Genomic DNA, 27,427 nt, shown 5'->3' on the forward strand with positions numbered 1-27,427 from the left:
TAAATGTTCTGGACTTTAGGCTAATGGAGCTTCTGTTTGTAAGGATATAAGTTCCTAAGATTGTGATGTTGTGCTTGTGCATCTAGTATTTTGAATATCCTGAATGGATTGATCTGTGATTTCCAGGCAGATGTTGACAAAGCTGTGAAGGCCGCAAGACAGGCTTTCCAGATTGGATCCCCATGGCGCACCATGGATGCTTCAGAGAGAGGACGCCTGCTGAACAAGCTGGCTGACTTAATGGAGAGAGATCGCCTGCTGCTGGCTGTGAGTATTAACCAATGCCAATAACCAGATACATACGTGGGTGCAGCCCTCACTGCTTCGACTGGCCAGTCAGTCAGTATGGTTAAGAGAACACATGGCCAACCATCCTGCCTTTTCTCTAGAACTTCTCAGAGCCCTTGATATGGTAACTGCTCCTCTAACAATGTCTTCAATTTCTCAGACTCACTGATGATAATGTCTTTCCGGGTAATATTTATGAATCTCTTGCAAGTGACAAAATATCGCTCTAAAATAAATTGTAATATATCAAGCCAACTATTTTTACAATGACTCCTCTTCCTAGATATCTATTCAAAATGTCATGACAAAGAGAAGTGATTTTTCTTTTCACAGGGTATAAAAGAATTAACAAACAGAATGTAGAATTAATGTGGAATAAAATAGTGCTTTGTTTTGAGTGCTATGCTTTTTTTTTCATTTCTGTGGATAGATATGTCAGTATAGAATACAGATGAGAGCAGATTTTCTTGTCTTTTAAGTCCCTGTTTAATAAAGCCAACTGAAAGCAGTGCGGTTTCCCATTAGAATCCAAACTATATTTTATTATCTTCATATCACTGGAAGCAATACCAATTACTTGTAAAGAATCACACTTTTCTCAAATTCGCTAAATTTTTCAAAATTAGGGAAAAATATAATCAGTAGCTGTTGCAATAAACCACAGCCTCCTGTGTGTTGTATAGGAAGAGAGCAGATAACATGGCTTCTGTCATTTGCCTTGGCATGAAAAGTTTTAACTGCCTCTGTCACCTTGAAAGGTCACAGGGTGAAGAACAGACATAGAAAATCACATAGGCATCCATTCTGAGGGAGTGGACATATAAACTGGAAAAGGAGGGCTTAGCTATTGGGTGATCACCTCGTAGGATGTAGGTGATCTGTATAATCAGAATGAAAAGAGAAGGAGGACAAGACTACAGGGGCAGGAAGTCTGGAACTTTATAGTCTGATTGCTGAAATAGTTGTTACTATTTTGCCTCCCCATCAGGACTATCATTGAAAACTGCTGGGGAGAGTCCATGGAGAAAGTGGATGAATAGATTTTTTCTATCTGCTAGAAATATGACAATAGTTAGTTAGGCATTGAGAAATTGCAAACACTGAATTGTCTGTAGAGTTGGACGGCAAAGTGGGATCCTGTTATAATACTTCTTATATGACAAGGAAATTACTAGTCATATTCACAGACGCATACCTGTGAAATTGTGCCTCATGTTTAGACATTGCTTAGCTGGAAGGGATTCAGAATGTGACCGAAAGGACACAAGGGTCAGACAACCAGAATCTTACTATCAGGGGATCGTTTACCATGATCTTGCTATATAGCCATAAAAAAAAACACTATTTGACTCTGTTTTAAAAACAGGAGTTTAATCAAGATGATTTGAGATTCCTTATGATTACAGAGCTCCCTTTCATATTCAAATATTAACTCATGAAAATATTGATTATATATTTTAATTTACTTTTCATTCTTATAGGATACCATACATTTATAAAATAGATACTGATTATATCGATCCACAACTACTTCCTACCAACCCCCTCTACCCCCCCCACATGCCACCTGCCACCTTTTTGACATTCTCTCTTTACAACTTCTGAGTTCAATTGTGCTCCTCATATGTACATGAGTATACAGTCATTCTTTTTTATTTAAATTATTTCATGTGTGCAGATGTCTGCCTTGCATGCGTTTCTGTGCACGATGTGTATGATCGCTGCTCTGAGGGCAGAGGAGGCATAATATCACATGTAACTAGAGCTGTACATGACTGTAAGCCATCATGCTGGAAATGAAGCTGGCTCTTCTGAAACAGCAGCTGATGTTCCAGCCATCTCTACAGCTCCATGGAGCAATTTTATTAATCTAATACTCTGGTTGCAATTACTGACTGTGTTTTGTGTTGGTTTTTCAGACAATAGAGGCCATCAATGGTGGGAAAGTCTTTGCCAATGCGTACTTGTCGGATTTAGGAGGCTGCATAAAAGCATTAAAGTACTGTGCAGGCTGGGCTGACAAGATCCATGGTCAAACAATACCGAGTGGTGAGTACACTTGGAAAAGTAGCAGGGATTGTGACAAAGGCCAGGCCACTATCACAAATTCTGATGAAGATGTCAAACAGTAAGACGAAGACTATTTTCTCCTTGATTTTGAGTAGACAGCTTTCTGAAGAAGGAACTTCTATTAAGAGTCAACATTTTTTAAAGTTGTATCTATTAACTATGCAGAAAATAAAACTCTGTAGCACATAGGCAGCATTACAGTAAGATTCATAGATTCAGTTAAAAATTCAGCGAGGTGTCTAAGCGCTCAAATTGTCCAAAGCTGTCTACGAAATTACTGATTTCTGCTCCATTTCCATAACAACACTGATATCCTTCCTACAACATAGTTTTTTTTAAACACACACACACACACACATATATATGTATACATATACTTATATATGGTCCAGAAAGAGACAGTTATGCTAATCTGTGCCCTTTTAAATTCAGTGTATTTAGAATTAACTAACTTATATATTAGCATGTTTTACAAACCACAAAGATGAGAGGAGTGTTTTTACTAGCTGAGTTAAGAAGTTTGCATGGAAGTGATTGGGTAACTATTACTCAGTGTGCATGTAGGAGAACAGACACGTGAAAAATATTTCAAGTGAAAAAAATAACCAATTTGGGAATGGAGTAGAGGCTGAGTTTCATGTCTGTAATTGAACTCAAATAATCCACATCCAGTTCTGTCCCTGATGGGCACTGCCAATCTAACTGGAGGATTCATTATGGAAGGTGATCACCAGGAAGTTAGGATTTATGAATGAGACCACAGAGGTACCATGAAGGGGGGTCTTTCGAGGCTCTTATTCCACTGGGAGGAAACCTAGAAGAAACTGTTTAAAGTACCTGTGGGTCTTGACAGAAAAAGTACCTGCTGTGGTAGCAGTAAGCTCCTGTGAAAGCCAGAACAAAATACAGAATAACAAAATTCCCCTGGTAACCATATCAGAGTAAGGCACAGGACTTGGCCAAAGCCTGATGGTTATTTTTTTTTAAAGATTTTTCCCTTAGATTAAAAGACATTACATTTGTGTTTAGTAGGCACCACCACCACCATCACCACCACCATCACCACCACCACCACACACACACACACCACACACACACACACACACACACACACATACATACACACACACACACACAAATATCAAGGCAGTAGAAACACAGCTTACATTTTTACTATTTTAAATCATTCACCATCTTAAAGGTTCATGGCCCTGGGAAATTTGAGACATTGGAAACATTTGCACCTTATTGAGAGATACTCTCTCTCCCCAGCTCCTTTCCGGACTACTCTAAGAACAGGCTGATGTGGAAGGCAGCCATTTTGAAAACAAAAAATAGAGTTAACTGCCTGTCAGATCTTTTCCCATCTTGTCACATATACCCCAGTTTTTAGAATGAAATTGACATTTGAGGGCCCTCTTGTTTATATTATTAGTAAATAATATAAATAATGTAAATAGGGTCCTTTGTTTGCTTTTTGCTGCTGAGTATGTGGTTCCTCTCACATCAATCTCAAATCCACCCTGCCATGCCTGCACAACACATTTGCCTTTAACGAGTGCTGTGTCTGCTCTGTTTTCCAGATGGAGACATTTTCACTTTTACAAGACGTGAACCTATTGGGGTGTGTGGCCAAATCATCCCTGTAAGTTTTCCTTCCTGACTCCCAATGAGGGAAAGAAAGGTCTAATTCCATTAATCTGGGGAGGAAGCCCATTCCCATACAAGTGAAGCTCTTACAATGGTTATGTGTGAAGTAAATTCAACAAGCATGACTGCCTGCAGCTTATCGTCCTGTAACTGAGCTTCTTACATAAGAGTTAGCTCCTTCAGAGACCTTGGATAGATGGCTGTGCCCTTGGAGGGCATTTCAGTGTTATCACATGAGCCCCAAGTGTTGACTGCATGGGTGGCTTTGGAAATTGTGCTATGTTCCGGTTTCGTGAGCTGTGCCGTGTAAGAATATGACAAGGGTTTATCACGGCTCATCTGTGCTGAGACTCCACGTCAGTGGGTCACAGTTGTACTGGCAACCTCCAGCACTCTGTTTCCTCCCTGAAATTTCTCACCATGAATAGTAAATGCAGCAAGATTGTTAAAATATTAGAAAATATCTTTTGACTTAAGTGAAAGTAATGAAGGTCATAAAAACTGGGAAAGTGTGTGGCCTGCTTTGCAACTTTAGAAATCAAGATTGGGTACTCAAAGTTCTTCTGTCAGAAAATCAACTTCTGGATGAACCAGATTTCCTCTAAGCTTGACACACAGGACATGAGCTGTATATAGCTGATGTAATTTAAAAGGCAAAATTAAAATAGAGTGAGGCGTCCCACTTCTTTTATGGAGTGATAGTGACTCTTGTTTAATGAGACTGAACATATCGATGCATTTAATAGAAGTGCTTATTACTTTAAAGGCTTAAAATCCCTCCAGCACATCTACATCACTCTACCAGTGAGTAACTTGAATAAGCCCAAACACTAACTGTCCTCAGCTGCTTTGTTCGGTTGTTCTGGGGATCTAAGCCTGGGCCTCACACAGTCATGTGCTATCCCTCAGCGTTCTTTCTCGGTGGATTCAGAAGAGATTGTCTAAAGTAGCAAGAACCACTTTCAGGACTCATGGGTGGTGAATGCCTAAGCAGAGAAGTAGTCACCTATCTCACTTCTTACAGCGGGCCAGAGGGTGTGTAGGGATCTGAACCCAAAGCTCTCACCCTCTGGATGTGAACTTCCTTTGGGGTTAACAATATTGTTTGCCCCGATCTGAGCCTACCTCTCTGTTGTGCAAAACAATTGGAATGTATCCATGGCCTGATTTCAGTCTCACAAATCCAAAATGTAAAAATCAAGTCTTCTAGCATTAAATATGCTAAAAGATATTATGATTAGGTAAATTCAATAAAGGGACTCTAGGGAAATATAGGGGAGAGAATGTCACATCTTTTAACATCTGATATGCTTATTTATATACAAAACCATAAAGTATTCTTCCTTGTAGAATAAGCATTCAGGATAGCAGGACTTGATTAAATTTGGGAGTGTTTTCCTGTTTCCTTCTATACGGTGAGTCCAGAACATTTAGCATGCATTAGTTGCCTTTAGCGGTGACCCTAAGTGAGATGTTTCAGGGAAGTATGAAGAACTTCCACAGTTTTATTCAACATTTATCAAGGCAGGTTGTTCTAGAACCTGTGGTTTGAGACAATGTAAGGGGTCCATTTTTTCATTTTTGCTTTCTAGTGGAATTTTCCACTGCTTATGTTCATTTGGAAGATAGGCCCTGCCCTCAGCTGTGGGAACACGGTGGTTGTCAAGCCAGCAGAGCAAACTCCTCTCACAGCTCTTCACATGGCATCTTTAATAAAAGAGGTGAGTTTCCTGAGTCTAAACCTGCAGGCAAATCCTGCGTCCCCGTTTACCTTACAGGCCTTGTTTATGTGTACTGTACACTTCAAGTATTGTTCACACAAGGCTCCTGTTCAGTCATGCAGGTGAAAGCAGTAGAGCTCGGTTGGGGATTTAGCTCAGTGGTAGAGCGCTTGCCTAGCAAGAGCAAGGCACTGGGTTTGGTCCTCAGCTCCGGGGGAAAAAAAAAGAAAGAAAAAAAAAAAAGAAAGAAAGCAGCAGAGCTAAGGGCTGGGATTCTGTCAGTCAGCACAAATGTCTCTTCTCCTAAATAATGACAGGAAGCCATAGTCAGAGGCTCATAGCCAATCACCTTGTAATCCGTTATTTATACTGTGGACTCTCATGAACATAACCCAGGAAGAAATGAAGTGTTCTTTCAAATGCTGAAATATTTGTTGACAACTGCCTGCTTGTTTCTGTAAATTCCTTCAATCATTTCACTTTTAATAGGCTGAAGGTTGGGAGCAATGGTGGTGATATACTTGTGGGAATCTTGGGCCATATTGTGAAAAGAATATATACAGCAGTTCATATTCATCTTCATTTTCTTCTCTGTTCAAAGTGCATGGAACATGGCACTTTTATGTAGTTAACCAGAATGTGTGATTTTTACCACATTAAAACATTGGATTTCATCCTTAATATTGTATCAAAGACTCAAAATGGCAACTTAGAATTTCATAATGAAAAACAATGTCTTGAAGATATTTTCATTTCAAACAAAAATGGACAAAAAAATTGTCAAAAGTGATGCTTTTTTTTAATCAAATACCATGAACTTATAACATGGTCATCAAGGCTCTGTCATTAGTGCTGTCAGTGGGAGAGAAATCTGTCTGCCATTTTCATACTTCACAGAGAGGCTTTGCCTTTGTGATGTTTTACTGATCAAACAATACCACTTGGGATTTGTAACGTAGCCGCTTTCATGACAAGTCAACAGTGAAAAATTGAAAACGTGATCTCTAGATTTCTAGCCCTGATGATGATCCCAAATGTCTATGTACTTTATCATAATTTTCTGAATTGTGGGAGTTCACCCTTCTGACATTTGGCACAGCTAATTGTTAGAACTATGAGCCACTGATGGGGTTTTGAGTCTTGGAAGAAATGAAACATCCCCTTTGAGTAAAATTCCATATTGACTAAGAGCTAGTAATAATAAAGAATAAATACGTAGGTGAAATTTTGTTGGGAGAAAAACTTGTAAGGTTAGACTAAGAGCACAGCTTCAGTCCCGTACCCACCTCTGTTGTGAATTAAATTCTCCATCTGTTGGATACTTGTAGGCAGGATTTCCTCCTGGTGTGGTGAACATTGTGCCTGGTTATGGGCCAACTGCAGGGGCAGCGATCTCCTCTCACATGGATGTGGACAAGGTGGCCTTCACGGGATCAACCCAGGTAGGGTGGATCTCTGAGTATCTCATCCCTTCCCAGAGCAAGCATGTTTCCTGCAGCTATTTCTCACACAATGTTTCTTAAAACAAAAGTTACTTCAATGATTTGTTACTTATTCAGTCCTTGAAAATATGTCTATCCAGCACAGCTGGATGAATTTAGGATAAAAGAAGATACCTGTTGCTAATTCAGAATGATGACAATGTTCAATGTATTTACTATTATGTCTCTCATAGAAATTTAGCCACTAGCTCTGTAAGATGACTGGAAAAATATATGATAGAAATAATATAAATTAGAGCACAGTACATCCTTCAATTAAGAAAATTAAATAGAGTTTCACCCTTAGCATCTTATTTTTTGGAACTGTCTATCCAGCATACCCTGAAAAGGAGACAAATTCTGCTTCCTTCCATGATTCTGTTGGAGAGTCTCAGTTTTGAGTGTGGCTGGCCTCAGTATGGATAGACACAATTGAAGAATAGTCAACAGTCTATAAGCACTAATAAGGAGGGGCAAAAGGAGGGAGAACAAAAGGCTTGGAAGATAGAATTCTGTATATTTCATGATTTTCTATCATAAACAAAAAGAAAATCTAGAGCTTACTCTATTTCCAACTGAGCGATATTTGTGTCACCCTACTTGGCTATCACGTTAATAGCTATTCAGCCCCAAAAGAAACTGACTGCATGCCTCATTGGCGTGCGTGAAAAGTAAGCTGACAATACCTGCAAGAAATAAAGAGGATTGAGAAGGTGATGAATTATGTACAGGAGAGTAAGGAGAGGAAAACTTACCTGAACCTCGATGCTTGCTACAACTTGCTGAAGGTGTCGAGGCATGGTTTTAACTACTTGAGGACTGAGAAGCAAGAAGAACATTCACCACAATAAGTCAAGGTTGATTTCTCTTATAAGTACAGTTGCTTCAGCATTTCATTAAACACCACAGAGAGCTGAACTGACAAAACATTACATTCTATTTTTATTCTATTTTTGACCTTCTAAAGTGCATCTTTGTCTTTCGTGGATAGTAGAAAGATAGTATGCAGTGGAGAAATGTCTGACTGAGATATGATTCAAAGCAGAGACAATGAAAAGCAACAACCAAAGAATTGTATTCAGCATTTCTCTTGGGGGAGGGGAGAAGATGAGAGGATGCCAGTGGCACACTAATAACTTCTGTAAATAATAGTTGACATCATAGCAGGGAAAGGCTGACAGATAGAACCCTGGGTTTTCCCAGCCTCTGCCACATTTCTGAGTCCAAAACCTATGTTCATTACTCTAGTCCTGATCCCAGCAGCAGTGTAAGGGCTTAATGGTCTTGACTGATCCTGGGCTATATACCATTTTGAGGCTACTTTATATGTCCCCAATCTCACAAAAAGCATGGAAATTAGAAGACCAGGCAACATACGAGGTCAAATTCCAACCTAACCATTTAAATACTATGCCTCTAAAACATCAAGTATCTTTGCCACATTTTAATTTCTTTATTTGAAGAGCATAGGGACCCTAATATCTGCTTTACTTGGTTTTACATAGTAAAAGTGAGAACTAGTAGAATAAGACATCTAGCAGCCCCCTGAGAGCCAGCAAATGGCCTTGGTTACTCTCTTTCACTTTCCCAGGCTTTGGGTTGTATGGGGACATCAGCTTCTCGCACCTGACTCCCAGTGTTCCCACACTGCCTTGGTGCTCTTATCTGAAGTTCTCAGAAACCCTGAATTCAACAGTGTTTCCATCTGTGTTCCTGCTGTCTGAGATTATGATTATGCTTCATAATCGTGAGCATGTACACCCTTGGAGATTTATCTCACTCTCTTGCCTGGCTAGTCTCAAGGCTCTTTTGTTCAAGGTTAGTCACAGGATGGTGTACGACTACTTCCAAATAGCAAAATGATAATAATGTGATTTTAGAAGATCCACTGAGGGAAACGTAGCATTAGTCCAAAACAAACACTCTGTGGAAACTTGTTTATACTTTTTCTCAACATTTGTTTCCTGACTTAGAGGTCCTGAAGCACTTTTAATCCCCAGGTGAATGAATCTCTCATAGTCACAAGCCACATAGTATATAAGAAATATTTTATGAACACTGGTTACCTCTTCTTCACAAGGAATGCAACAAAAGGATGAACAGTTCATATTTTTGCCTTTTCATAATCCTCTTTGGGAAGCTCATGTTTTACCTTTTCAAATTAAGGGAATGAAATTATGAGATAAAAGTAACATGACTGGTTTCTGAGAAAATTCAAGCAAGCTTCAAATTGTCTACCTGAATTTAATATATATAGTTTATTCCTCACTCATTTATTTTTATTTTAATATACTATTTATTTACTTTATTTACATAAGTACTCTATCTGTATGTATATCTGCATGCCAGAAGAGAGCATCAGATCATATCATAGATGGTTGTGAGCCACCATGTGGTTGCTGGGACTTCAACTCAAGACATCTGGAAGAGCAGCCAATGCCCTTAACTACTGAGCCGTCTCTCTAGCTCCCCATACTCATATTTCTAACAAGCTTTTCTATTCGTTTGCCATGTGTAGCTTCAGAAAATGTATTCTGGTCATACTCCCATACTCCCATAACCAAGACAAATTTAGCTATATTAAAGACTGACTAGCTATATTAAAACTGACTAGGGGACTCAAAATGATACCATTTGTTAAATAGAAAATCAAAACTTCTTAAATGAAAATGATCACAAAGGTTTACTACAGAGTCTCAGAATTGTGCAACACACCACTATACAAACATGGGAAGGGAAGCAGGAGGATCACAAGGTTGAAGCCAGACTGAGCTACATGGGGATTCACTCTCACAAATAAAAGACAGAACAAAAAGAAGGAAGACAGTAGCGTGAAAGACAAGCAGGGAAGATCAATTTGAGGCAGGACTTTCCTGGGATATTACTGCTTTTTGTTTATTTTTATTCATCTACTATCAAGAGTTAAAGTTAGAATCATAAAAGTGTTAATAAAAGGGACTGGAGACCCCAGGAAGTTAGATGTCTGGTGGGGTGGGTGGGGAGGGGACATCCTCACGGAGACAGGGGAGGGGGTCCAAGGAGTAGGGAGGAGGTATGGTATGTGTAACTCTCTGGGGGTGGACCCAGAGGGGAATAAAATTTAAAAAATAAATAAAATAATCCCTCTGGGAAAAAAAAAACAGAAGCCAAAAATACATGGAAAAAACAATACCTTCAACAACAACAATAGAAAAAAAGGGAAACTTAAGTGAAATGATTATCTTTTCTTTAATGCATTGCAGAATAATAGTAATAATAGCAACACAGTATCAACATAGACCTTTCCTCAACACTGTGATGCAAGAGAAACCTCATTAAAATCCAATGTGCAGAATAGCAAAGAGACCCAGAGGATTATAGAGGCAAAATATGATGGGTACCTCTAGTCACCAAGGTCAAGATCTTTACAATGGAATGTGGTCTTAATGTACAAGTCATTATAAAAGATGGATTTAGAAATGAAAAACAAGAAGCATTATTTAGAAAATAACCTTTAATCAAAGGGACCCAAAAGCAGCAAGTAAAATAAAATGAAAGCAATGTCTTATTTTAGATGAAGGGACTAGCATAAAGAAGAAACTAGTATGGCAGAATTCAAGCTAAGGGCTGAAGAACACAGAACTCAGAGCCAGTCTCTCTCTGTGCAGTGACATGTGTAGGAAAAACAGAAGCATGGTGCCAAGGAAATAAGGGCAAAGGGTATTGAGATCCACTAACAGTGGGCATACCAGTATAAACACACAGGAAGGAGAAAAGGACCGTCATGTCCTTCTTTGGGAGACCAAGGAAAGAATCATGTCCATATAGAGTTATCAGAGAAGAGCTCAAGAAAAATCTGTACTAAATGGTGATCCAAAAGAGAGTACTGAGTTCTGTGAATGTCTCTAGAGAGACAAGAAGTCAATACATGAGGTGCTCAGGAGTATCTCTGATCAAACACAGAGAGGAAGTTCTGATGAAAATGAAAAATAATATCTGCCCTCTCATAAAAGTCAGTTCTCTAGGTAGCCGTGCCTGTTTGCCTGACCAAGGGCATTTTCTGATTTGTCTCATGCTTGCATACTTGACGAGGGAAGTGTTGTGGTAAATATTTAAAAAACCTAAACCCTTTTATCCTGTGCTAGCCCTGGCACCCGTGGGGCCTCATGGCACTGCTGGGTATCTTTATCTCAGTGACCCCACCCTGCCCCCAAATACTCACTAACCCATGCTGTACGTGAGCCGTTTCAGCGTGGCACCTTGCCACGCTGGTCCCTAGTATTAGTTCCAGCACCCATGGGGCCAAATGGAACTAACTAAAATTTATCTGTAATTAGTTTCTCTTCCGGAAGCTCTCTGCTAGCTGCAAACTCTCTGGCTCCAGCTACCTAGTAAAATCAGAGCTCTAGAAGTCCAGCATGGGCTGGGCTAGCACAGCCACCTGCCACGGACTCTACTCACACTCCCAACAACCCAGTGAAGCCATGACTCAATGAACTTTAATTTATCAATTAGATTTATATGTTAAATTTTCAATCCACAATATATCCACACAATGAATTCACAACTAATTGATAAGGATATAAACTGCACACCTAGATAAGAAAAAATTGCCTACAGAAATCCAGCCCAACTACCTTGGCAAATCAAGGTCACGCAGATCTGGGTCATCCTTCTCTGTCTCCAACTTGATTCTCCTTTCCCTTTCCATTCCCCTTCTCTCCCACCTTACAAAAGCTTTGTCCCCTCCTTACATTTTTACTGTAAAATCATGGCCTTAACCTAATGTGTGCCAGTCCTCCCCTGCATATAGACATCAACCTATAGGGAAGCTTCTAGATCTGAAGATGCCAGATCTTGAATAACACCATTGAATGTTTCCTCCAAATGAAAGGAAATGGTGGTGCACATGTTCTATAATTTAAAGTATTACATGAATCTATCTACAAAGGAACATGCTAAGCCCCCTCCTTTGTGATGTTTGATTTCAGGTTGGCAAATTAATCAAGGAAGCTGCAGGAAAAAGCAATCTGAAGAGGGTCACCCTGGAGCTTGGGGGAAAGAGCCCTTGCATTGTGTTTGCAGATGCTGACTGTGAGTACAAATCCTTTGTTAGCATCTCACCTTCTTCCTCCTCATGCCTGATACTGTCACAGTCTCCTAGAGTCTTACAAATGACATTCCTTCAAGGTGAAAGTAATTAGAGTCTGTGGTGACTCTGGAAAGCTTTTAAGTTGTTCCATAATGTAGATAAATTAAGCACAGGTATGATTTTTGTCCTGGGTTGGAATAGATTCCTACTTCCCTGTATCAAAGCGAGATTGTGTAAATGGTCTGGATCTAGGATCTGGTTTTGATATTTTATATCTCTATTTGTGTTGAGTCCATGATACCTGATACATTTGGAGCCAGCAGGAGTCTGGATATTAGTCATTTCATATTTTCTTTTTGTCTTCATTTAGTATATGGGGATAGCCAGAAGAATATGAGATTTGCTTAAATATTTTTCATTTCCAACTAATGTTAGTAAATATGGGAAATTATCATTTGGGTTTGACAGCCACCCATAATATTCCAAATCACTCTGGTTTACTAATAAATGAAATTTTGGGTTTCTTCCTAACCAGGCTAATTTCATGGAGATTAAAGGTCAAGCTTTCCTGTACCTCTTCCTTCAATGAGACTTAAAAATACAAACGATGCCTGGACTTTGCTGTTGTCACTGTTGTGATTCTTCCAGGAGATTTTAGAGTTTACTTTCTGTTTACTATTCAACACATGGCAAAGTCCCCTATTTATCACTCTAGAAAATCTCCTCACTGCAATCCAAGCAGTTATAATAGGCTCACAGATTGACAACTTATTCCTATAATATTGAATGGAATCCTCATATATAAAATTGACACAGACACTTTTCTTTTCACTGGAATCAAGAATATCCCAATAAAAGCCATAGGCACACTGTGCTGTATAAACTAAGCAATGAGTTTGTGGGTATGTATGACACAGGATCTAGATATATTTTGGAAGTGTCTTGCCAGAGGTAAAGTTCATACTTCTCCCTTCCCCTCATTCTATGAGGATGCACCCACTCCCACCCACGCACTCCAGCATCAATGCTCTGGCATTATCCTACTTTGGGGAAATGAGCCTTCACAGGACCAAGGACTTTTCCTCCTGTTGATGCTGGACAATGCCATCCTCTGCTACATATGCAGCTGGAGCCATGGGTGCCTCCTTGTGTACTCATTGGTTGGTGGTTTAGTCCCTGGGAGCTTGGGCACGCAGGGGGTGGTGGATTATGGTTGGTTGATATTGTTGTTCTTCCTATGGTGTTGCAAACCCCTTCAGCCTTTTCTCTAACTCCTCCATTGGTGTCCCCTTGTTCAGTCCAATGGCTAGCTGCAAGCGTCCTCATCTGTATTAGTAGGGCTCTGGCAAAGCCTCTCAGGAGACACCCAGATCTAGCTCCTGGCTCTTGGTATCAGCAATAGAGAGATCCTAGGTAGCTCAGTCAGTAGAGTATCAGGTTTTATTTCTTATTCAGTTAAAACTTGAATCTAAAAGAGTCACAAACATCTTGATCTTTAGAAAGAGTTATAAGATTATTTGTGTTATTTGTGCTTATAATCAAATCTACATTCTTACTAAGGTCTGTGTTAAAGCTACGTGAGCACCTCTTCCCAGATTGCTTTTGTTGTTAATATTTCTTTGTAAATAAAAAGATCACCAAGATTATTTTGTCACCTGGCTTCTAAGACTCTGGATATATTGAATCTGTGGTTCTTCTCCTTGTCATATCGCCATTTTTCATCTGAAAAAAAATAGATTTTTAAACGTTTCTTTGATTTAGACATGTGTGTGAGCACACACATATAAATGTACGCTTTAGAGAATATCTCTTCTCTAATGGAAACGCTCTCTCTGCAGTGGACATTGCTGTCGAGTTTGCACACCATGGAGTCTTCTACCATCAAGGCCAATGCTGCGTCGCGGCATCCCGGATTTTCGTTGAGGAGTCAGTTTATGATGAGTTTGTGAGAAAGAGTGTTGAGCGAGCCAAGAAATATGTCCTTGGAAATCCTCTGACCCAAGGAATAAATCAGGGCCCTCAGGCAAGTATGCAACAAAAAGACAATAATTTCCAACACAAGAATGAAGACTCCTACTTAAAACTGATGGTTAACTTCTTCGTTGTGCATTTTGCTAGTGGGCATTGCTCTCATTTCATTGTATAAAGAGGATAACTCCCAACAATAAAGAAGGCATTCTGTTTTATGTTGGCCAAATCATGTATATGTCTAGATATAGTTTAGGAAGAATTAAATGTGAAGAGGTCTGGGGAGATGTCCCGGTGGATAAAGCACTGGACATGTAAGTGTAAAGTTCAGAGTTCAAATTCTAGAACCCTCATAAAATAACTGAATGTGTGTGGTAGCTAATATATAACCCCAAAGTTCAGGAGATAAGGCAGGGATTTCCCAAGGCAAGGAAACCGACCAGAGTAATCAAACTCATAAGTGCTGGGTTCAGAGAGACAGCTTATCTAGATAAATAATAGAAGTAGAAAGTAACAGTAAAATGCAACTGTCAACCTCTGACTTCTATACATATTGCACTGTCATGCCCACCAAACACACAAAGGAAAACAAAAACTTAGCCAATATCATCAATTGTTTGCTTTCTTCAATCTGTATGCTTTTGATTCCTATTTCTATTGATTCCTATTACAATTCTTAGACCTCTTGGAGATACATATACAGTTAGTTCTCTCATTTCTCCCTATTGATCGACCTTTCACTTCACCCATCATTCTACAAGTCTAAGCAGGAAAGCACTCCTGGGTACTCTGCAGCGTTCTCACCCTCACTGACATATGATGTAAGTGGTTTTTGAAGTTTTGGTTTTGGCAAACTTCTGACAAGTTTTTCCCTTTAGTTATCAAAAGCTAGGTATTCCCCCAGGGGCTCTGGGTGTTCTGTGTTGTTAGTCTACCGTAAATATGAAGGTCTTTGTCTCTCCTGCTCAAAAGCCACCTTGCACAGCTTTTGTTCATGGTTTGTTATGATCTATTCTTCAAGATTTTGGTCCTGTGATTCTGAATTCACGCCTGCCTCTGAATATTGCTCAAACAGTGATCCTTGACCTGAGGCACCTCCCGATAGGGGATGTAGACTTTATCTGGAGACAGGTTAAATTGTTATAACAAGGTGGGGAGCTGTGAGTCCATGAGGGTCTCTAGTGAGAAGAATAGACACTGTTAAACACCCCACAGTGAACAGGAAAACTTCCCGACAAAGAGTTTACTGTCCCCAGGTGCTAGTAGAGACTCTTCTGTAACTGTGCTCTAGGGACTTGACCTCAAACTATGTTCATATGTGGTATGAAAGGGCAACCAAACCAATAGACTAAAGAATGGGCAGATTCCATCTCTGAAGAATACAGATCTCCTATTGTCAAAAGCATATCCAAGGATCATATCCACTGGACCTGAATCAAAGTGGTCCTTCCCCATCACTCCTTTATTTCAGTAAGGATGAAATAAGTAAGTTCCTGGCATATGTGCACCATCATTAACAAACTTCTTTCAAAGGGAATAAATGATACATGACAGGTGTATAAAAGCTCTGGATATTTCCATGTTGTCAATTTCTGTGTTTATGTAACTGTACTTAGTTTGCAAATTCTTAAGCTTTCCTCCTAAAATTTCACAGGAAAAAAATACCCAAGAAAAAAATACCAAGAATGATCAGAATGAACTGATCCTATGTCCAGTGATTCAAATAGTCAGACATAGCCTTTGTATCCTGTAACCTCTATATCCTGTATTCTCTGTATCCTGGAGGTTGGAAGCCTCATCCTAATTATGTGTTTGTGATTTTCATTTCTTTTCCTTTTCCCTGTGGTTTCTTCCAACTAGATTGACAAGGAGCAACATGATAAAATCCTTGATCTCATTGAGAGTGGGAAGAAAGAAGGAGCCAAACTGGAGTGTGGTGGAGGACGCTGGGGGAACAAAGGCTTCTTTGTCCAGCCCACAGTCTTCTCCAATGTGACCGATGAGATGCGCATTGCCAAAGAGGAGGTAATGTTTCCACATGTTTATGGGCTTGCTCTGTTCTCTCTGTGTGTGAGCTGTGTCCCTCTAAAATCTTCAGCTCCTTGACCAACATTACCAGGAAGTGCTTGGTGACAAAGCCATAAGTTATTAGTGATCTAAGCTAAACAGTAAGAAATCCAAGTGTCCTGTGAAGAGTTTCTGACATGGACAGAAGTGTACAACAGATTTGGTAGGGGCTTTATTCACAGCCTTAAAGGAATAGAAAATGACCTTATCATTTATAAAACCAGGAATAAATGTACATATAGTGTGTTACATATGCCAGACACAGAACAACATATACTGAATGGTCACAGTTATACAAAGAGCATAAAAAAACTCAAACTCACATAAACAAACTGGACTGGCTTTGTTGGGGAAATAAAGAAGAGTTCTGGGGAGTACAATCTGAGTAGTATCAATAAAGATAGTACGCAGATAAGCAACATATAACTAAAGGGAGCTAGTTTGCAATTAACATGGTAACTAATATACATCTTGAATATGAAGACTTTTACTATATGCAGAGATATGAGCACATGCCTTAGACAATGAAAGCATTATATGGAATGCTACTTAAGAAGATACTGTGACTCAACTATACAGATTCCTAATTTCCTCATTTGGTGAATTTATACACGTGTCCTTGATATAGCAGAGGACCTAAGAGTTTTTTCCCTTTACCTTCATGATATCAACAAATAAAGAGGCAGGGGGATCATTCAGCTTTGCAAGAGGAGGAAATAAATATAAAGAACAGAATTAAATATTAGATGTGGATCATCCATCATGCTTAGGTTGTCTACATCAATTCATTCCTCACAAATTGCATGCATTTCTGCCCTTCTTGTGTGATTCTTCTTTGCTTAGAGCTATTGTTCTTGTAGACTATGACTAACTTGCATAGGAAGGACAATAAAGCAGAAAATAATCTTCATTTAAGGAATTATTTGATCCTATAATGTGCTCACTAGAATATCTCATTTGCTGCCTCAAAATAGGAGTCCAGAGCATGCACAGTATCAGCTAAGTTGAGCAAACTCAGCACAGTTCTGTCCCACCTGCTTCCCATGTCCAATGTTCACAATATTGTGCTTCCCAGTTATGGGCTCATGATGGAGTTTAGAACCCCGGGATCTACCCCCAGGCTGTAGGGAGTGGCCACTAACTGCCCCATACCATTCAAATTAACTTGGAACCAGCAAACCATGTGACAGCTCTCAGGCTTTTGCCAACCTATGTTTACATGTCTCAGGAAAGTATACTAACATCCCAAGAAGCCTCGCTTTCATTTTGATAAGTGTATTTGATAATCTATCAAAATACAAAAGGGTGATATCTACGAGTAAAACCATTTGTTTCTTCTAACCTGTGGTGTGAGCTATAAAGTTTTGTGGAGGCTTTCCTGACTAGATTCCCACAGAAATAAGAGACTGGCTCATACGAGAATAATCAAGCTGTGAAGATAGCCTGCCAAGGACGTCAGGCTTTGGTTAGTGTGGACTGGTTCCACAGTGAGGCTTCCAGTGATGAGTCATTTTGGTAATGGTATGTAGAATTGGGTGACAAAAGGAATAAAAATCTATGCTATGTTATATAATATTTAAAATTATGAAGTGATCCAAAACAGAAGAATGGCTGATATTTAAATCAATAACACAGTTACATTTAAAGAGTAAACACTGTTGTCAGTCTGTTTCTTTGTTATTCTTAGAGCGGAGGACTGTTTTCTTGGTCTTGCTGTCTTGTGCAAGTATTTCGCAGGATGAAGAAAACTAGGCTTAAAGTTTAAAATGTTTCCAAGTAGATCATGCAGTTAATGATTTGATGTTTAGTCCTTACATTTTGAGCAGCTCTGTTACAGTGTCCAAGGAAAAACCACTGTCATAATGATTGATATTTGCTCCACAGAGAATCTCAGTCCGTTTCTATGTCCACTGTGTGTGGCCATCTGTTGTGATTCTTACCAACAGGTCTAACATGAGAGATAATACCTTAGCCAATGTGCAGTGGCTTCTAGGGAAGCATAGGTTGTACATTTAACATATACAGTTACCCCTTTTTTGTGTCATTCTGTGTAGATATTTGGACCAGTGCAACAAATCATGAAGTTTAAGTCCATAGATGATGTGATCAAGAGAGCAAACAATACTACCTATGGTCTAGCAGCAGGAGTCTTCACAAAAGACCTGGACAGGGCCATCACTGTGTCTTCTGCTCTGCAGGCCGGGGTAGTGTGGTAAGTGCAGTAAGATGTGCCCTTCCTGTATCAGCCACATAGGCAGGGGGAGTTGACCTCCTCCAGAGTTGAATATTTATTTGAAATTACCTGACCTACTATAAAAGTCATTGTCCAGATTTTTAATGTCAAATTAATTCTATTTATTTTTGTTAAATTCCTTGTCTAAAACAATTTATGAATGTTTACTCTGTGCTTTGGTAAGAGGTACAAGATAATTTCAAGGTACTCAGTACTATTTGGAACAATGGCAGTAAAAGAAACATTGTCTGCTTCTAGTTTGATCACGTTAGGTAATGTTTTGGTGCCTCGTGTATGCTCGGAGTTATTATTGCTATTGATATTATCATTTTCCATAATGAACATTAGACCTAGTGACTCTCACAGTCTAGGCAAGTGCTCTCCCCCGCAGCTCCAGCTTTATTATATATTTAAAATGTTAGAGTTGAGCTGTTTAGCCTTGAACTTGTCATCCTCCTGCAGCAGGCTCAAGAGTTGATCCCAGGCAAGGTTCTATAAAGCTTTTATATTAGATTCTTACTCTAGGATTTTTTTTTCTGTTAGAGATCTAATTCTTTTTAGAAGAGCAAAATAAATTTTGCAAAGCAATTTTTCTCTCACCTTAGACCTAGTTTATTCTTTGAATTTCATAATTTTAACACAGAAGAGTCCCAGGCTGTGCCTCTCAAAGTGCCTTTGTTCAGCCTGCTCCATTCCTGGACTCTTCTCCTCAGCATCCTTGTCTTACCAAGCCTTCCTTCCCTCAGTCCCAGCTACAACACTGCCATTTTCCTCCTCTCACCTCGTCACTTAAGGAACACGAGGCACAGAAAAGCATCCTAAGGGACACAGCTGTTCTGGGTCTTATTGATAGCTTGAAAAATCTCTTCCTCCTAGCTAAGGGAGAGGCATCAGTTCATTACTCTTAATGTTGCAATGTATTTCTTAGAGTCATCATTTAAGCTGACCTGAAAACTACTATTTATTAACCCAAACCTTATTGATGGTGAAACCAGGAACTCGCCGAAGTTACGTAACTTATGGAGACCATGCAATGAATAGAGGGAGAGCCAGGCCTTCCACACACAGTAAGGCCTCTTAACATACACTCAGGCCCGCAAACATACACATTAAAAAATTAAATGAAAAAAATAAATATGTAAAAAAATACCTAAATATACCTTTTACAAAAATAGCGCAATGGAGCGGGAGAGTTGGCTCCCCAGTTAAGAGAACTTGCTGCTCTTTGAAGAGCGCCCAAACTCTGCTCCCCGCCCTCAGATTGGGCAACTCACAGCCACTTGGAACTGATCACCTGATGGACTGATTCCAAGTGACCTGATGTAGCTCTGTGGCCTCTGCAGATATCTCCCACACAAGCTGTACATGTACATACATCCAGAAATATTCACATGCACATAAAAATACTAGGATGATTCAACCAATAAATTCAATGTGAATATTCTATAATCTGAAGACTTCAAAACTACAGCACTCATGGTCTTCAGAACTTCAACTAAAGGATACTCAGCCTGTATCATCTGAGGTCTTGAATACATGTAACGTGGATCTAGGGTAATGACTCAGCTAGGAAGTGCTTAGTGAGCAATCACAAAGACCCGCATTCATAGTCACTGCAGCCATGGAAAAATAGTGATGATGGCTGTGATCCCATCACTGGGAATACAGAGGCCAGGGTTTCCCAGGAGTTTGCTGGCCAGACTATCCAACCGATTTGGTGAACTCCAGCCTCAGTGGGAGACTGCGCCTTAGAAAATAGCGCTGAGGGATGATCTGTCTTTTCCAGGACAGAGCACCCCCATAAGTTATCCAAATACAAGCACATACACACATAGGACAATACCAGAAAGACTCGATAGGATATACTTATTTAAAAGGAGGGGTGGAAATGATATGAACACAGTACTCATATGAAATTCTCAAAAATTAAAATTAATTGAAAAATATTTAAAAAATACATCACAAATTTTGTGTTATCCACGACTATTACACAAGTGAAATAAAATGTTAATTAACACAAGATTAAGACTGCAATTGTGGATGGCATCCAATTTTCCTCTGGCCTCCAAGTACAACCACATGCAGAGAGAAATCTTTGCTTGCACACATTCCACAAGATAGGTAAATAAATGAGTTAACAAATAAATTCATGTGTTGCAGTAAAAATCAAAAATGGACCTGCGGCTACCATTACCCGCTCGTTCCCACTCCCGGTTGTCTCTCTGCCAGACGCTTTCTCACACTGTTCCCTTGGCAGGTTGTTACCATGCCTGACCCACACATCGCATTCCACTGGCCATTTTAGCGTGACACCACACCACACTAGCCCCAGGCATTCCATAGCCGCCCTCTCCAGGCTGTCTCTCTGCCCTCCAGGAACTTTGCTCACATCCCCTGCAGCTCGGTAAAATTGAAGTTCTAGAAACTGATAATTTATCCATCAGATTTATATGTTAAATTCTCAATCCACAGTACAGCCACACAATATATTCACTGCCAATTAATAAAGATATAAACCACCCACCCTTCTCCTCCTCCTTTCCTTCCTTCTCAAACCCATGATAGGCTTTGCCTTATCCTGGACTTGCCTTGCTGCCTAATGACATCATCCTATGTACATGTAACATGATTTTGAACATAGCGAATATCTTTCAAACATCTTAATAATAATGATAACAATGATAATGATACATCTGGGGACTGACTCAGGGTATAGATCTTGTATAGAGTAGTTTTTAAACTTCCATGTAATGCTCTGCAATTAGCATTAAGCAGCAGAGTTAAAGGTCTGTTGCACCTTGTTTTGAATTTGGTTTTTTTCTGATAGTTATTGAAATTTTTATCATAGAGTAGATATGATTATTGATGAATATAGATCTTTCCTGTAATAACCGTACTAGTAAATTCAGATACGCAGTGTCACATATCTCACCTGCAATTACTGAAGGTTTACTGTGTACCATGTACATCAAATAGCATGTTTGCTGCATCATCGACAGAGTTCAACAGCCCCCAAAAATACCATTTTCTCTAATATTAAAATAATTGTTTGCAGTCTGCAAAACTGCACTGCACTCAACATTCCCCTCTTGCCTTGATCTTGTTGAATCTTTATTTAATTTTATGCACATTTTAATAATGTACTTCTGTGTAGAAACATTTAGTATTTTTAATCTAATTAAAACTGCTAATGAGGTCTACTTTCAGCCAACATTTTTGTGTAAACAATATATTGACCAATTAATGAAATGAGTGGACTGTGTGTTATGGCTGTGTATTAATTGTAATTGCTAAAGATTATTGATTTTAACCTAGTAAACACATACTCATTACAAAGCATCCTACTGAAGAACAGCAGACAAACCCCAGCCTCTAGAAAAACAAATACTTCTCTTCATGGCACGCTCCCTCTTTTGTAATTCAGATGAATCTTGCTTTATGACGGTTCACACTTATACTGGTACCATTGATTTATACCTAGGTAATACATGTGTTTGCTTTCTGCATTGTAAGCTATAGCACTCCTTTTTTTCTTTAATCCCAATGAGTATATTATATTCAATGCTGGAGTTTTAAAAGAGATCTCTGATTCTTTTTACACACAGTTTTGGAATTATGAGATAAGTAAAATAATATCTACAATGTCCTCCTCTTCTTTGTTTAAGGGTTAACTGCTATATGATCTTGTCAGCCCAGTGTCCCTTTGGTGGATTCAAGATGTCTGGAAATGGACGAGAACTGTGAGTAAAACTTCTTATTTCAAACCTATTTTTATTCAAAAAGGATTGCCACTCCCAGAAGAATGCTCCATTTTCAACACCTTAAGTAAAGTGTGTATGTGTTCTTTTCTTATTATACAACAACCTTTTAAGTTTGAAAGTAACCTAACAGAAGGAATATACTTTATTAAGTTGTTACTGTCCAAAGAGGACCATGCTATGAACCCCACCTTGGTAGCTAATTGTTGCCTGCTTTTAGCATTGCCTATGGTATAAGTGAATAGAACCCATTGGGAAACATTTTCAGAATGTAAAGGGATAAACTGGTAATCCAGAGATCCATTTAAATAAATATAGAAACACTCTAGGTATGTTAATATAGCACTTAAATGAATTGAGGTTGCCTTATCCCAAATTAATACATTTCTGGTAAAGTCTACCAAAAAACTGGTGCATGTATTAAGTAAGACACTTGCTATAAAATGTCTCCAGAGAATGACTGAAGTGACTATCTCTAATAAACCACAAGAATTAGATTGTACCAACGTTAGAACTAACCTTAGTATTCGGGAGACAGAGGCAGGGAGAACTCTGTGATTTCAAAGCCAGCATGACCTCTGCTGCGAGTTCCAGCATCCAGAATGACATAGTGAGATAAGATACAGGTCCTCTAGGATTTCACTGTGAAACTCTGTTAAAACAAAACAAAACAAAACAAAACAAAACAAAACAAAACAAAACAAAACAACAGGGTTGGGGATTTAGCTCAGTGGTAAAGCGCTTGCCTAGGAAGCGCAAGGCCCTGGGTTCAATCCCCAGCTCCAAAAAAAAAGAACCAAAAAAAAAAAAAAAAAAAAAAAAACAACAGAATTAAGTCAGATGGAAACAGGGGCCCCCAAAGTAGGGATATGAAGTTCCCACTGTGTTCAGGGGAGCCCAAGCCTTGAGTTCTGAATCTGTGATCAGTGCTGACATAGGAACAGGTTAAGTGGCCAAAATTGAGCTCTTTGTAATCCTGTTCAGTTCTCTGTTGATAACTTAATAACATTTGGAAATGATCCAGTTTCAATTACTCTCCGTATTTCACAGGGCATTTTTTTCTTCAGTCAAAATCAAAACAAAAACAAAAACAAAACAAAACAACAACAGCAGAAAACAAACAGTAACAAGAACAACAACAACAAAACAACAAAAAACAAATGAAACAAGGAGATTGTGTTTTAAACATCTCGTCTAAAACAAGGACTAGAATGAACTTTTATTTTGCATGACTCTAATTGTCAATTTCAACAGCTTCCCTGAGACTTTGTTAATTTCTAACCACAGAAGGAAAGGTAGAGGTGACTCGCTCCTTCTGACATATTGCAGGGTCTGTAATGAAAAGCTTGAGCAACACGCAAACGCTTTGATAGAAATGCAATCGCAGACCTCATCCAGGGCTGCTGCACAAGAATGAGCAGCATGTGAGGAAAGTCAACGGATTTGGGCAGTTAAAACTCAAACTAGCATGGAACTAGTAATGCATGGAGTTCCTGAGCTAATGAGAAGTGTAAGCAGATGTTCCTGTGATCTGTCTTAGAAAGCATACATGCACAAGATTCCAAAGACTGTCAGTTTCAGTGAGACCACAGCTGCACATGATTCTCCAGTGAATGAGGGCTCTTGCAGCTCTAAATACAGTGGAAAGCAACTTGGTCAAAACCATAGCTTAATTTATCTAACTCTTTGAGATAAAACACTTCTTAAAAATACTATCTTTTAATAAAATTTAGAGAGCTGAGTTGAAACCTATTAATCACTGTGAAAAAACATTTTCATTGAAGTGTTCAACAAGTATTTTCAACTTTAATTATCCACAAAATTATCAATATGAGGAGACTGTTTGTAGGGAGAATACATCTTCTACATCCTCAGGAGAAGGGCATCAGGAGCAGCGTTGCTAAAGAAGACCAAAATCTTGCTCCTCTGCAAACCTGTGTGCACATAGGTGTTATGATGTTGAGAACGGTCCTATGTGCATGTAATCTTAGGTACTCGCAAAAACAACGCAGGATATAAATGAGTGATCCTACTTGTTAATCATTCACCATATGGAAAGAAACTATAATTTCCACAGTTGATCTGGGACAAACCCCTGACTGGAAGTTACTGTTGCATATACAGAGGGACTTTCCTCAGCTACTGTTCAATTGCAGTTGACCTGAAGGTTTCCTAAGTGGGTTATAGCAAGTTGCTTACTAGAGAAAGTCAATCTCTGCTAAAAATCCCCAAAACTTGGATCAGAGAAATCTTTAGTTTCTCTCCTTAAAATTATATACAATCAACCTAAAAGATAGAAAAAAAACCCAAGAAAGATTAATTGGTTGTTTCGCCCAGAATCAAAAGATCCTGCTAAAACTCTAGCTTCGGAATACCAGGAATGAAAGTGGATCGTGGTCATTCTCTACCTGCCCGCCACTACCACTTCGGTGACAAGGCAGATGGTGAATGCAGACTCCAGCACTGCTGGTGGCTTATCCTGCTGCTCTCAGTGACCAAACATGCAACGTGACCTACCTCTCTTTTAGTTATTGGTATGACAAAATCGGATCAGATTGAATTATGATTTGGGTTATTAGTAATATCGTCAAGTAGAGTGATGTAAACAATAGATATTTTCTGTGAAAATAAACAGGGTGCATAATTATTTAAAATAAAATACATCTTTTTTAGAATATTGTTGTCTACTAGGGAGTATGTATTTTGTCATAACTTTATGGTCAGCTAGAAACTATATGAACTATTGTGTATTCAGGAAATATTTTACTTTGTCCCTGGTCAGATAAGTAGGAAAAAATGCACCAATTTACCAGGGATTATACTGACTTACAGACTTACACTGCACTACACAATCATATTTATTGGCAATTTTTCTTCCCTCTCTAGAGGTGAACATGGTCTTTATGAGTACACTGAGCTCAAGACAGTTGCAATGAAAATATCTCAGAAGAACTCCTAAAGAAGCAGAGTGAAGAGAAACTCTCAGCTGTGGCTACATGTCTCCTATCGTCACCAGCAGAGTGGTGTTTTACTATAATTTTTCTTCTGTTGATTTCTTTAACATGATGAATCCATCAGTGTTACTGTTACTCATAGAAAACATGTAGCTTAATCCTACAGAACCACTCACCTTCTAATATGTGACCCCAGTCCTTATCCCAAAATAAAAGGATAGATTTAGGTGCAAGCTCTCTGTAACTCTGTCATGATAGGTGCTTTCCGTCTTAGCTCCCTATCTAGAGTACTCATTTGGTGAGGAGGACCAGTCGTGATTTAAGCTCTGTCCCTCTGTGACTCCTTGAACTGCTTCTCGGCATGCATGATAACTGCAGAGCCGGCTGCTCTGTTCCCCAGGTGTTGTGAAATGTTTTCTAGAAAGCCATGCCTGCTTATCAAATGAAATGCCCAGCTGTAATTAGAATGCAAAGCTAATAAAGGCACCCTTGCATGATTTTGCTGGTCTGTAATTATTTGGGAATCAACTAGGATTACGGCAATAAACTCTGCTGGTCAGTGAAAAGCAGTATTAAATTCACTGAATACATGCATTTCAAGAAAAAATTTCTATGTACTCCTCCTCAGTGGCAGGGGAGAAATCTCCTTTTAGAGTAATCTTTGAAGAATTGGTGTATATTTGAGATAAACATGATTCACAACTGATAAGCATTGTTGAATGCTTTCAAGGTTCTGAGATGTGCTGAACACTATGACGCTTAGTAACATTTACCTCAAGGTGGTTCACTCTGAAAAACAAACACATAGTCTCTGGTAGACCAGAAGAATGGGGTGCGTAATGGAAACAAGATTTTTGAAACCCTATGTTTGTTAATGTGGAAAGAGGTAGAGATGAATTCGAGGGAATTGGGAATGACTTCTCCAAGGAATCACCTAGATATGAATCTTAACAATAAGCCAGTCAGTTTTCAGTATAAAGGGAAAGAAATGTCATTTTATTAGGACTAGGCATTGTAAAAAGAGTGGAAACATTGTATACACTCTGGTCTTCTGCTCTTAAAAGCTGCATACTGAACATTTGTAGATTCAGAGAAATCCTCCAGCTAGGTTTTGTTTTCTGATGGCATTTCGCCAAATTTATTTTAGCAGCGAGCTTGTCTTTCTGTGTGCCGCATTTAACAGAAAATATACACTCAGAAAGCCTTGTTGGAAGATGTTGTTCCTGCAATGGCCACAGTGGTGCTGGAGAAGGAGGAGGGTGCTCTGAAGATTAAATGATCCTCTGGGGTGATGTCCCTCGTGTAAAAGCCACAGCCCACGCACCCATTATGCCACGCACCCATGAGGACCTTCTCATTCTAGCCTGGGCTCCCATGGGGAAAGCAATGTGGGCTCAAATAAAAACAAGACATATTTGTGCATTGTAAAATGTTCTCAGTTCGATAACTTAAAATTGAAGGTTAGAAGTCTCTGGATCAGCACTTTCCGGATTCCAGTTGCACATAAAACAGCCTGTTGTTACTGTGCACCAGACACCCTGACAGTGATGCTGTAACACTCAGATAGCTGCCCTCACATAAAAATCAACAAAAGAGATTCTCACTATGAGAATCAACAAAAGTCAGCGGCTCCAGAGGCCTGAAGTAATCGCAACTCCAATTTTGAGGTGCTCAGATGTATATAAACTTAACATTTTTTACCATTGTTAAAATTATACTAACAGATTTGCAACATCTTTAGTACTATTTTGAAACCTGGAGAAATGGCAGTCTTGGGAAACCTGAAAGACATCTGATCACTAAATGCAAAATAATTAGAATTACAAAGGAAGTTTTCATTTTCCTAAACAAAAAACAATTCTTCTGTCTTCACGCGATGTGTTTGAAGCATGCGTTATTACATCAGCAGGCAGGCGTGTGAATACTGTGACCATGGACCCCACCAGACACTTCTCATATATCACAGAAAAGTCTGAGCACAGAACAAGACAAAAGCCAGAAGCAGGTTTTAATATTTGAAAATTAAACCTTCCTTATGTAAATAAGATATTACAGGATTAAACAAAATCTTTCTGCTCTCTACTGGCTTCTCCTAAGTGTCTGGACTTTGTGTGCCATTAGTTGTATGAAAGCCACACAAGAAATAATTCTTAAAACCTTGAAAAC

At 39.1% G+C, this 27,427-nt stretch overlaps 1 protein-coding gene across 1 annotated transcript in view; it reads left to right on the forward strand.

Annotated features, from left to right (window-relative positions):
* Aldh1a1 (aldehyde dehydrogenase 1 family member A1) overlaps positions 1 to 25,759 on the forward strand; it is a 49,995-nt gene extending 24,236 nt beyond the window's left edge. The window contains exons 4-14 of the mRNA XM_032891705.1: positions 127 to 267; positions 2,208 to 2,337; positions 3,942 to 4,003; positions 5,601 to 5,729; positions 7,058 to 7,171; positions 12,181 to 12,283; positions 14,120 to 14,304; positions 16,110 to 16,274; positions 18,371 to 18,528; positions 22,215 to 22,289; positions 25,194 to 25,759. Of these exons, the coding sequence (XP_032747596.1) occupies positions 127 to 267; positions 2,208 to 2,337; positions 3,942 to 4,003; positions 5,601 to 5,729; positions 7,058 to 7,171; positions 12,181 to 12,283; positions 14,120 to 14,304; positions 16,110 to 16,274; positions 18,371 to 18,528; positions 22,215 to 22,289; positions 25,194 to 25,266 (1,335 nt within the window). The 3' untranslated portion in view covers positions 25,267 to 25,759. The remainder of the gene's footprint in view (positions 1 to 126; positions 268 to 2,207; positions 2,338 to 3,941; positions 4,004 to 5,600; positions 5,730 to 7,057; positions 7,172 to 12,180; positions 12,284 to 14,119; positions 14,305 to 16,109; positions 16,275 to 18,370; positions 18,529 to 22,214; positions 22,290 to 25,193) is intronic.
* The last annotated feature ends 1,668 nt before the right edge of the window (positions 25,760 to 27,427 follow it).

The sequence above is a fragment of the Rattus rattus genome, chromosome 2 (assembly GCF_011064425.1).
Source record: "Rattus rattus isolate New Zealand chromosome 2, Rrattus_CSIRO_v1, whole genome shotgun sequence".
In the NCBI taxonomy this organism is placed as follows: domain Eukaryota; kingdom Metazoa; phylum Chordata; class Mammalia; order Rodentia; family Muridae; genus Rattus; species Rattus rattus.